Here is a 12,378-nt window from a genome sequence, read left to right as displayed (position 1 = left end):
ATGGTGGAAATTAAGTATTTGGTCAATAACAAAAGTTTATCTCAATACTTTGTTATATACCCTTTGTTGGCAATGACAGAGGTCAAACGTTTTCTGTAAGTCTTCACAAGGTTTTCACACACTGTTGCTGGTATTTTGGCCCATTCCTCCATGCAGATCTCCTCTAGAGCAGTGATGTTTTGGGGCTGTTGCTGGGCAACACGGACTTTCAACTCCCTCCAAAGATTTTCTATGGGGTTGAGATCTGGAGACTGGCTAGGCCACTCCAGGACCTTGAAATGCTTCTTACGAAGCCACTCCTTCGTTGCCCGGGTGGTGTGTTTGGGATCATTGTCATGCTGAAAGACCCAGCCATGTTTCATCTTCAATGCCCTTGCTGATCCTTTACACGGATCAGTCGTCCTGGTCCCTTTGCAGAAAAACAGCCCCAAAGCATGATGTTTCCACCCCCATGCTTCACAGTAGGTATGGTGTTCTTTGGATGCAACTCAGCATTCTTTGTCCTCCAAACACGACGAGTTGAGTTTTTACCAAAAAGTTATATTTTGGTTTCATCTGACCATATGACATTCTCCCAATCTTCTTCTGGATCATCCAAATGCTCTCTAGCAAACTTCAGACGGGCCTGGACATGTACTGGCTTAAGCAGGGGGACACGTCTGGCACTGCAGGATTTGAGTCCCTGGCGGCGTAGTGTGTTACTGATGGTAGGCTTTGTTACTTTGGTCCCAGCTCTCTGCAGGTCATTCACTAGGTCCCCCCGTGTGGTTCTGGGATTTTTGCTCACCGTTTTTGTGATCATTTTGACCCCACGGGGTGAGATCTTGCGTGGAGCCCCAGATCGAGGGAGATTATCAGTGGTCTTGTATGTCTTCCATTTCCTAATAATTGCTCCCACAGTTGATTTCTTCAAACCAAGCTGCTTACCTATTGCAGATTCAGTCTTCCCAGCCTGGTGCAGGTCTACAATTTTGTTTCTGGTGTCCTTTGACAGCTCTTTGGTCTTGGCCATAGTGGAGTTTGGAGTGTGACTGTTTGAGGTTGTGGACAGGTGTCTTTTATACTGATAACAAGTTCAAACAGGTGCCATTAATACAGGTAACGAGTGGAGGACAGAGGAGCCTCTTAAAGAAGAAGTTACAGATCTGTGAGAGCCAGAAATCTTGCTTGTTTGTAGGTGACCAAATACTTATTTTCCACCATAATTTGCAAATAAATTCATTAAAAATCCTACAATGTGATTTTCTGGATTTTTTTTCCTAATTTTGTCTGTCATAGTTGAAGTGTACCTATGATGAAAATTGCAGGCCTCTCTCATCTTTTTAAGTGGGAGAACTTGCACAATTGGTGGCTGACTAAATACTTTTTTGCCCCACTGTATCTTTAAAAAATCTGCAGTAGAAAGGATTATCTAGAATTATCTAGGCATCACAGCCTATTTAATATCAGATCTTATACCGAGGCAGGATATAGAAACACAATTCTCTACTGATCAACAAACTATTGAACAACTATTCATATTTTGCATTGAAGTGTGGGCTGTAGCATTTAGCCTACTTTTGAATTGCATGTTTAGTTTGAAAAAGTCACTGCAAAATATCAAAACATTCTGCCCACACCTCTACAGAAATGTGATCAAATTTGCCATCGCTCTTTCTCTTAGAAACGGCCCTAGCCTAAATACAATTGTTCCAATTTATGAACGCACCAAGTCTGGAACCAACAAAACCCTGAAGAGCTTCTACCCCCAAGTCATAAGACTGCTAAATAGTTAATAAAATAGCTTACCAGACTGTCTGCATTGACCCCCCTTTGCACTAACTCTTTTGACTAATCACATACACTGCTACAATTGCTTATTATACAGTTGAAGTCGGAAGTTTACATACACTTTGGTTGGAGTCATTAAAACTTGTTTTTCAACCAAACAAATTTCTTGTTAACAAACTATAGTTTTGGCAAGTCGGTAAGGACATCTACTTTGTGCATGACACAAGTCATTTTTCCAACAATTGTTTACAGACAGATTATTTCACACATAATTCACTGTATCACAATTCCAGTGGGTCAAAAGTTTACATACACTAAGTTGACTGTGCCTTTAAACAGCTTGGAAAACTCCAGAAAATTATGTAATGGCTTTAGAAGCTTCTGATAGGCTAATTGACATAATTTGAGTCAATTGGAGTTGTACCTGTGGATGTATTTCAAGGCCTACCTTCAAACTCAGTGCCTCGTTGCTTGACATCATGGGAAAATCAAAGGAAATCAGCCAAGACCTCAGAAAAAAAAATTGTAGACCTCCACAAGTCTAGTTAATCCTTGGGAGCAATTTCCAAACTCCTGAAGGTACCACGTTCATCTGTACAAACAATAGTACGCAAGTAAACATCATGGGACCAAGCAGCCATCATACCGCTCAGGAAGGAGACGCATTCTGTCTCCTAGAGATGAACGTACTTTGGCGCGAAAAGTGCAAATCAATCCCAGAACAACAGCAAAGGACCTTGTGAAGATGCTGGAGGAAACAGGTACAAACGTATCTATATCCACAGTAAAACAAGTCCCATATCGACATAACCTGAAAGGCCGCTCAGCAAGGAGTAAGCCTGCTCCAAAACCACCATAAAAAAGCCAGACTACGGTTTGCAACTGCACATGGGGACAAAGATCCTACTTTTTGGAGAAATGTCCTCTGGTCTGAAGAAACAAAAATAGAACTGTTTGGCCATATTGATCATCGTTATGTTTGGAGGAAAAAGGGGGATGCTTGCAAGCCGAAGAACACCATCCCAACCATGAAGCACGGGGGTGGCAGCATCATATTGTGGTGGTGCTTTGCTGCGGGAGGGACTGGTGCAATTCACAAAATAAATGGCATCATGGGAGGGAGGAAAATTATGTGGATATATTGAAGCAACATCTCAAGACATCAGTCAGGAAGTTAAAGCTTGGTCGCAAATGGGTCTTCCCAATGGGCAATGAGCCCAAGCATACTTCCAAAGTTGTGGCATAATGGCTTAAGGACAACAAAGTCAAGGTATTGGAGTGGCCATCAAAAATTTGTGGGCAGAACTGAATAAGCGCGTGCGAGCAAGGAGGCCTACAAACCTGACTCAGTTACACCAGCTCTGTCAGGAGGAATGGGCCAAAATTCACCCAACTTGTTGTGGGAAGCTTGTGGAAGGCTACCCGACACATTTGACCCAAGTTAAACAATTTAAGGGCAATGCTACCAAATACTAATTGAGTGTGTTCTGACCTACTGGGAATGTGATGAAAGAAATAAAAGCTGAAATAAATCATTCTCTCTAATATTATTCTGACATTTCACATTCTTAAAATAAAGTGGTGATCCTAACTGAACTAAGACAGGGACTTTTTACTGGGATTAAATGTCAGGAACTGTGAAAAACTGAGTATAAATGTACTTGGCTAAGGTGTATGTAAACTTCCGACTTCAACTGTATGTAAATGTGATATTTCAGTTTTTTATTTCATAACTTAGCAAAAATATCTAAAAAACAGTTTTTGCTTTGTCATTATGGCATAGATTTAAGAGGTGAAAAAAACATTTCATCAATTTTAGAATAAGGCTTTAACCTTAAGTCAAGGGGTCTGAATACTTTCCGAAGGCAATGTATATATACTGTACTTATCTAGCTCAATTACTTCGTACCCCTGCACATCGACTTGGTACTGGTACCCTGTGTGTAGTTACTATCTTGTCTCATCGCTACAACTCCCGTACGGGCTCGGGAGAGACGAAGGTCGAAAGCCATGCGTCCTCCGAAACACAACCCAACCAAGCCGCACTGCTTCTTAACACAGTGCGCATCCAACCCGGAAGCCAGCCGCACCAATGTGTCGGAGGAAACACTGTGCACCTGGCGACCTTGGTTAGCGTGCACTGCGCCCGGCCCGCCACAGGAGTCGCTGGTGCGCGATGAGACAAGGATATCCCTACCGGCCAAACCCTCCCTAACCCGGACGACGCTATGCCAATTGTGCGTCGCCCCACAAACCTCCCTGTCGCGGTCGGCTGCAACAGAGCATGGCTGCAACAGAGCCTGGTTGCTAGCGCTGCGATGCAGTGCCCTAGACCGCTGCGCCACCCGGGAGGCCCTAATAGTACATTTTAACAGTAAACATGTATTACCTATTTGATGTGGCATTGATGTGGCAAATCACTTAAAAAAGTAAGCTACCTGCACACATTCATCCACGCCAAAATAATTCCAGCATCCAAACAGTTTACTGTGTACCTGCCAGGCCACCATTTGACGACGGGAAGAGACACCTGCTACAAAACACCAAAAGTCTAAAGACATTCGGTGATTGTCAATAGGGCAACCCTCTTGTAGCCTGCATTAATTGATGTGTTGAACTTTGAACTTTAAAAAAATAAAAAAATGTTGGGACAGCTGAAAAGATGCTGAAATACAGGATGCAAATATAGCTGTGTCTTTCCTGAGCTCATCAGCACCACAATGTATCAAGTTCACTAGTGGGCTGAACCTCCCCCCCCCCCCCCCCTCGGCCCCCTGTAATTTGCACACTGTTTATAACGGGAAACATGCGTATGTACGGCGTGCACCAAGTTTATTGATCTCATTGTTTTAAGACGTAGGGCCTACATATTTTTTTCAGAGGTGACGCACCAGATATTTTGTGTGAAAGTTACGCAACGATTATAAATGAGGCCCCGGTGCCTCTCCAACTGGTGTGAGAACGTATGCAGGGAGCATTATCATGCTCCTGTGGCATAGAGACAGAGGCATTTATATTGCTAATAAACCTGGCAACTTGTTAGGATTTTGTGTAACACACTCACTGCCTTGATGCAGTCAGGCATTACTGGTACACCGTCTCTCTCAATGTCAGACATGCCCATTATTGTTTGCCAGTAAAATCTCAGACTCGGACCGGTGCACACAGCATGCTGGTTATGTTCCCGCTATACTGCCACAGGCCACTAGATGGCCCTGTTCTAGAGGAAGTGGGTCTTTTTCTCAATTTGGTCTACTCGAAATGGCTTTTTAAAACTCTCTGTGCCTCTCGCCCTTGGGTTCCCTATAACAGTGGAAATTAACCTGAGGTTATAGACAAGGGGGCCGTAAAAGAGATGACATCAGTGCCTCGGCAGCTTCCAGAATGCTGTAATGCTGTAATGGCCAAGCTTTCCTCTCTCTCGCCATCCCCCGTTAGCTTCTGGGGCCGCACCACAGTATGTAGTGCCTAACGAAGCCTTCATGTTAATGTCTTTGTCACATAAACACACTTTGTGTTCCGGGGGTGAGGTACTTGGTGTTTGATGTAATTTCAAGTGTGCCTGACATGTGATGTGGTGTGGGGTTTGTGTGTCTGGGTGTAGGAGGATTTTAAGATGTTTTTTGTGCTCTTTCGGTCACCTTTTCATTCCCTTCTGTCACAACAATGTATTCTCTGGGCCTAGTTTCTTGACACGGTGTTTCGATAAAGCCGACTTACAATGACTGGTGAATGGATGGAACCCCTCTCTACGGTGGCCGATTGTTGTACATTACTGAGGAATGGTATGGATGACTGAAAAGGACTGCTCACACAGTATTCTGGTGTCATTACTTAACAGCCATCTGAGTTGCATTGTGTTAACAAGCATACGACAACAGTGTGGTTGTTGTGCTCTTTCCAAACAAAACAGGGATTGAAATGATATTACCTTAAATTCAGAAGGAGGGACAAAATAGGGGCGAAGGAGCAAAAAACAAAAACAGACTTCTTATAAAAAGTGTTTTGACTAAATCAGACTGGGATAAATGGCCAAACACATCCTTTAAATAAGGTAAACCTCAAGCGGCCTTGTGTGAAGCAGATATTTATGCAAAACATTCAGCAGCGGGCACAGTGTGTTCGGTATGCAGCCTAACCATAACCAAGGGGGATGTTCCCTGCACCCGCTCTGCTCTCCCTCCTATTAAATACAAACTATTAAAAGCACTTTCCGCCAGCCTTGCAGGAAAGTAAAGTTCTGCATAGGTACCCTGCTATGGCGGTTTTGGTCAGATGGGTTTTCTGTGCCATGTATTGATATGATGCACTTTCTGTGGGTTTGAGCGGGCACTTAGTATTTGTTTATTTTTATGGCTGCCTTCCTGACTTTTAGTGAACATGTTACTCCTCTGAATCCAACATTTTTTCCAACATCTGCCACCCATCAGGATGTCTGTCTGCTTTCTGATCCTCCGCTGCATTCCTGAGCCGTTCCCTTCCCTCTACCTGGATCAAACCCTTAGCTCTGTGTGTGTCTGTATGTGTGTGCACTTGCACATGTGTTTATGTGTGTTCTTACGACCTGAGAAGTTGCCCCTAAGCACTGGTCTGCTTACCCCGATTCAAACCATATGTATCTGGTGACATCTGCAAACATCCCCCCTCTCAGCAGCTGCAGAAGAGAGACTACTTTGAGGATTCTACTGCTACCTGTCCTACACCTGCTAATATTAGCCTCCACAGGTTGCAACCTGATGTCTGCTTTCCTAAGGCTGGGAAGCTTTATCCCACCTGGCTTTATCAGACTATTTACAGCAAGTTAGCAACCCCTTGCAGCTAGCATAGTGCGGAGGGCCAAAGTTTCTATCCAACCACTACAAATGAGGTATATATTTAGTGTTATTCCCAATAAGATTAAGAGTGTATTCTAAGAGGGTACATTCTTTCTTTTATAGTATACTATGTGTAAAATACATTCATAGTCACATAGTCTCCTTTTCATTGCTACTTCTAATCAATGCTCATTGGTACTACTGGCACTTAAGATTCTTGGCATCGCTCCGTGCTCATTGCTATGCTTGGATTGACTTTTTTTGTTCGAATTAGTCAAGTGCGTGACTTAGCCTCATCTGGTGAATGCAAGCTACCTTGGCTTACAGAGCTCTACAATGACATTCCAATTCACAACACCCGGAAACGGTCTGCAAAACTCTGTTATATGAGAACAGATCAGCCCAGAACGATCACTCTGTTGGAGTCATTATAGTGAGAATGTCCATGGTATCACTAATGGAGTTCCACCACTGTATATTGTGACTTTGTTTGACCTCCCTCTCTCTGTATTATATGATCCTACATGCATGTACTTTATGTACTGTTGTTTACTAATCCTAACGAAGATGTTCAGCTCAGTAACCTGATAGTTGTTGGTCACCCATCTTCAGTTTGATCAAAAAAGGAAACAAAGATGGTGTTTACATTTCATAAATAAATATGTTTTATTTTTTAACATATAAAATTAAATCATTTTTACAATTTATTCCAGTAAGACACATAATATCCAAATAAAGTAGCTACATTTTTTTGATAAATAATATTAATAACAATAATAAAAACATGAATTCATTTATTTCACGTTTCACTTTGTCTTTCTTGATAACGTTGGGAAGTTCGATAGCTGCCACAAAACATGAACATATATGCCCATGTCAGGAAGGAATGGAACCACAGTAACATGGTGTCTTGGTTCCTTCGGTTACAGGATCATGGTATACTAAATTAAGTTACGTATGTGCATATCCATACAACATATATATACACACAAGTCAAACGTTTTTCGGGGTCATGCCTGGTTGGTATGTATTGGTCGAAAATATAGACAGCGAATTGATTTAAACATACTAACGTTGTCATTTACACATGTTCATTTACATTTTGCTCCATAACGAAGCTACTATGATGCTCCAGTAGTATGAAGCGAATCTTAATTGAGAATGCTGATTCAGTCACAGCAGACAGTGCACTTCATAAAGTCCTCATGATGTAAGCCCATAATTCCTTGGGAATCTAGTTACAACAGGAAGTTGATAGTTCATTGGCCGGTTAAGTTGGACCCCTGCGTTTAGATGGACTGCCATTGGTCTGTCAATGTTGTTGTTTTGGGATCTCTCAGTGGTCAGTTCTCAGCCCAATCAGATTTGATTTAGTCTCTGAACTTGTGGATGTCGTTGAAGAGTCTGTAGAAGGGGTAGGAGGCTTCGTTGGAATGAGGACAGTTGAAGGTGCACTTGCAGGACTCGATCATCATGACATTCTTGTTGAAGGTCTCTCCGTCCTCGCAGCGGAACTTGATCCGGATGGTGCGGGTCTGCTGGGGGCTGCAGCAGCGGCCGTCCACACAGGATCCACAGTACTTGGATCTGTACTTCTTCAGGCTGGAGCAGCCGGCATAGGTGAACTTCTGAGCTTGGGTAGACTTCTTGGTTCTGCTGCACTTCTTTCCCTTCTGTTAGGGGGAACAAGGGGAGAGAAACAGTCAGTCAAGATGTTCCATAAACAAGCTGAGCAGTGTTATTTAAAATAAAATAAATATATAGTATGCCATGTTTCAGTATAGTATAGTCTTAGTGGCTTGAGCTTACCTTAAGACTGGAGTAAGGAGACTGGGTGCATGGTCGCACTTCACAGATGCGAGTCTCTTTGACCAGCTTGCACTCATTGTTGTTGTTGGTGACTCTGGTGGAGATGCCTGTGCCACAGGTCTTGGAGCACTGGGACCAAGGAGTGGTCTGGACAATACACTTCTGGCTCTCAAACATGTGGCTCTCAGGCTGGACTCTGAAAGCTGTAAGGAGAAAGATCAAACAAACATTACAAACTGTTCCGGTATGGGCTTGAAAATTTCAGGCAATGGAACATGTTATTGTTGAAATAAAAAATGGCTGCTGCCAGAAAGAAGCTGCTTACCAGGTAGAGACTTGAGTCCTCCCTTGACGATGGCGATGAGCTCATTCCTGTTGGTGAGGTCGCTCTCTGACTCGTCAGTCATGCTGTCTTTGCCAAACAGCTTGCCAATGATGTCAGTGTCTTTGCCGTCATCACACACCCACTCCTCGCAGCACTGGCCTGCCACCTTGACCAGCCTTGGGTTGGCACAGCCCAGGTTGGGCAGGGAGAGCTCCTGAGGGCACAGGGGGACGCAGCCCACAGCCCCATCGATGCATGTGCACTGGTGCTTGCAGTTAGGCTGGAAGCTCTCTCCGTTCTGGTAAATCCTGCTGTTGTACTCACAGGGTCTACCCTCTGACTTAGCTGAGGAGAAGAGAGTGGAAAAGGCTGTTATTCCTCTGTTCAAAAGGCTAGCGTCTGCTATAGACATCACAAATCACATGCTGGCTGATGAGGCTTGGTTTAACTGTAAAAATTCCTCAGAAGGTTCTAGGCTAGGGCTGCCTAAGGAGAGGAGCCACTGAGGGGGGGATCACTTTCTACTAGAGCAGGATGTTTGTACTTCTGAGTTTAGACTGAGGCACTGAGTTACATTCCTTAGAGTTGAAATCACATGGTCCTCTTTTTCTCTCACTAGTTCATCTTAACTCTACCCTATTACTTTAACAAGGTTACAAACTTTAAAACTAACATTATTCAGACCTAAGATCAGTTTACTGCATAGTAGGATTTGAATGAGACACCTACCACGGCAGATGCCACGCATAGCTCCGAAGCTGGCCCCAAAGTTGCACTCCAGCCCTTTGGTGTGGTCGCAAGGCTCGGTCAGACTGCAGTCCTCATTGAGTTGTCTCGCGCAGACTTTACAGCACCCGCAGCCATCCGCTACGAGGCTCACACCGGGTGCGCACCTGGGAATCTCCATCGGGCACTCGCATACCGAGGGGCAGGAGGAGGAGGAAATGACCTGCGTGGATAACCGAGCACGTTAATGATAGATACTTTGTAACCAACATCTTAAAAGAGTGACATTTTTAGGTTATATTTACATAGCTTCTTTAGTTCGTTATTCAAACAGTGCGGAAATGATTTAGTAAAAGGCAATAGGTTTACAAACCAGTGTTCTACAATGTTGTATTTCCCAGACAATAAAGACAAGAAACTTTAAACTGAAATTATTTATAGAAAAAATAACTTACCACGTTGAAGGTTCCAATAAACATCACGACGATTGAGCAAATGAACATATTTGCCTTGTTCTCTTGTTCTATTCAAGAATAAGATTTGTCTTCTTTTGCTATTCCTTTTCGAAATATTGCTTTAAGTCTTCGCAAGTGTCTTTTTATCCTAAGTGTAGCAGTCAGTCGTCTCGTCTGTAGCGGTTTGGTTTGTTTTTTAGTATCTTTGGTTAGAGGCTTAGGAGTTGCTCTAGCTCTGGTTGCAAGTTGCAGTCTGCTGAAGCTAAGTACCTCCTGTCCTTTATACTGTAGTGAAAGCTGACGTCGTTGTTGGCTGACTGCTGAACTGTTCCAAAACTATGCCAGGAATGTTTCTTGGCGCGTTTTCCATCCAAGCTAAGCACCACCCTGTCTAACTTTTTTTTCTTAAATTACATTTTCCCTGAACTGAACACATTTTCCCCTCGCTGTTTCCCTTCGATACTATCCTTCTTTCTTCCTTTTTTATTTTCTTTATTGGTTTTCTCACAGCTTTTAGGTTATGGGCCGTAGGGTTAGGGTACATGTAACTTTTTTTTAAAGCAGTTTGGTCTGTTTGTTTCCATTCATTTGACTGCTGTTGTCATTATGGGTAATAGGTTTATATACATATATTATAATTATTTATGAAATATTATAAAAAATATGATAATGTAACATTGTCGTTTTGATTTATTTTTCATCCTTTTGATGTAGGTGTTTTATTACGTGTTATAGATTTGTTAACTTTGTTATTATTTTACAACCTCTTTTGCTGTAATTTGTGCAACAGTTGCCAAGGCTATTAACATATATTGTCATGCTGTCAGTGCTTCTCATACGTTTATGATGAGAATCATTCTGTAAGGGAAAGTCTTATTATAGCCCATATATCAATAGGCGACATTATTTCCGCTTTCTAAATTAAGGCTACTGTAACTGTACACAGTTTAGGAGAGAGAAGTCCCGGTATTCGGAGTTTCTTTGCTCGTCTGAGAGTGGGAGAAATAAAGTTTATGGTTTCTATTTTTGGCCCGCTCTCCCCTTTATTCCGTAGAACTAAACTATTCCAGATGCGAACCAGACTTCAGACGTAACAATATTGCCATATTTGGTATGGCAGAAGCCTACATTATTAACATATTTCTCCCCTTCTCTAGCCAACCACAAAGCATTCCTGACAGTTTAAAGAGTTTTTAAAGTTCTTCATACAGGATATTCTTTAGCATTCCTCCTTGGGTTAATTTTCTTTTCACGCAATCTGCCCATCACGTTTGAAAACATAATCTACTACAGTGATCCAATTTTCTACATACGATGTTAGTTTGGGGAGAAAATACCCAAATAGTTTCTAGTCCTACTATTCTTCGGGTCTCAAATAAATTACATTTGATAGAATTTAGAAATTCAAAGATTAGAAGTCATTTCAAACCGGATTTGACCAAGAAAGCAAAGATTATAGAATGCTTGAAAAACATTATTTTTTTCCTGCCAAAATAATGTTAATAGACTGTTAACCGAAGGACGATATGACAATCCCCTATTTGTAATAACCATAAACACCAGAACGGAAATATTTTTTGAGTAACTTTATACCTTAGACTTACATGACGAGATACTTTGAGAGCGCTGAACAAATAACTAACGGAGAATGGTTGTCAAGACCACGGAGAAATCTTCCTCCGGTGAGTTTGTCTTACTTTACCTTTGCTAATCCGTTTGTTTCAAAATGTTTTGTATACGCTATTGCTTTATCACTTTGTTCATAGTGTGCAAATATATTGAAGTATCTTAATTGATCCGTCATCCGTTGTAACCGTTCCATTTGATGTTGGAATTTGACAATCATTATTTCGGTCCCGATTGATATTTAATATTCTGTATCTTGATGTGGGCTTGCTTTATTTTTATTTTCATTTGTCCACATTTTCATAATTCCAGTTTAAGACACTAGATGGTGTAATGCTTTGGTTAACTTGCTTGACATTCCCACTGGGTATAGATGTCACTTCAACGTCTATTCCACGTTGGTTCAACGTAATTTCATTGAAATGAAGTGCAAACAACATGTATTCAACCAGTGTGTGCCCATTGGGTTGTCAACATTTTCCTCACTGTTGTGACTCTTTTCCTCATTGTTTGAGTCGTTTTGATGTAGCTGAGGGCTATATAATTTGTCATTCATCTGAAAGCTTGTGATTCTTCATCATTAAACCAGACTAACATCTTTAAAGCTCATGAAATTACACTGGCATTAGGTCACAGCTTGACAGTTGGCATCAACAAATGTCTGTTTGTTTTGAGTGTCAGATGCCATGGGCCCATATGGATTTAGTTTATTTTGGTTGTTGGTGTGTGTGTGTATTGTATCTAGCCCCAAGTAATACTTATGTCATCCAAGTGATGGTGATGATGATGCTTGTTTCCCAAACATGAATGGACCCTTAATGTCAAATGTTTCCCATGCCATCCTGCCATTCCA

General features: G+C 42.0%; 2 protein-coding genes across 2 annotated transcripts in view; one reads left to right on the top strand and one right to left on the bottom strand.

Annotated features, from left to right (window-relative positions):
- Window positions 1-7,225: 7,225 nt before the first annotated feature.
- Window positions 7,226-10,165, bottom strand: LOC139578712 (CCN family member 1-like). The gene is made up of 5 exons (XM_071406669.1): window positions 9,900-10,165; window positions 9,448-9,667; window positions 8,719-9,063; window positions 8,394-8,596; window positions 7,226-8,257 (listed from the first exon to the last, which is right to left on the bottom strand). Exons 1-5 carry the CDS (start codon window positions 9,945-9,947, stop codon window positions 7,955-7,957), a joined length of 1,119 nt encoding a protein of 372 aa, XP_071262770.1. The 5' UTR covers window positions 9,948-10,165; the 3' UTR covers window positions 7,226-7,954.
- Window positions 10,166-10,367: 202 nt separating this feature from the next.
- LOC139578713 (N(G),N(G)-dimethylarginine dimethylaminohydrolase 1-like) overlaps window positions 10,368-12,378 on the top strand; it is a 125,867-nt gene continuing 123,856 nt past the window's right edge. The window contains exon 1 of the mRNA XM_071406672.1: window positions 10,368-11,581. Within this exon, the coding sequence (XP_071262773.1) occupies window positions 11,504-11,581 (78 nt within the window). The 5' untranslated portion in view covers window positions 10,368-11,503. The remainder of the gene's footprint in view (window positions 11,582-12,378) is intronic.

The sequence above is a fragment of the Salvelinus alpinus genome, chromosome 6, assembly GCF_045679555.1.
Source record: "Salvelinus alpinus chromosome 6, SLU_Salpinus.1, whole genome shotgun sequence".
Classification (NCBI taxonomy): Eukaryota; Metazoa; Chordata; class Actinopteri; order Salmoniformes; family Salmonidae; genus Salvelinus; species Salvelinus alpinus.
Note: the sequence above shows the minus strand (reverse complement) of the source record. Positions and strands in the feature narration are given on the sequence as shown.

Coding starts and splice junctions, on each gene's coding strand:
- LOC139578712 (XM_071406669.1), bottom strand. CDS start 9,947: ATGTTCATTTGCTCAATCGTCGTGATGTTTATTGGAACCTTCAACGTG. Junction 9,668..9,899: donor TTATTGGAACCTTCAACGTG/GTAAGTTATTTT, acceptor TTATCCACGCAG/GTCATTTCCTCCTCCTCCTG. Junction 8,258..8,393: donor CTCCTTACTCCAGTCTTAAG/GTAAGCTCAAGC, acceptor TCCCCCTAACAG/AAGGGAAAGAAGTGCAGCAG.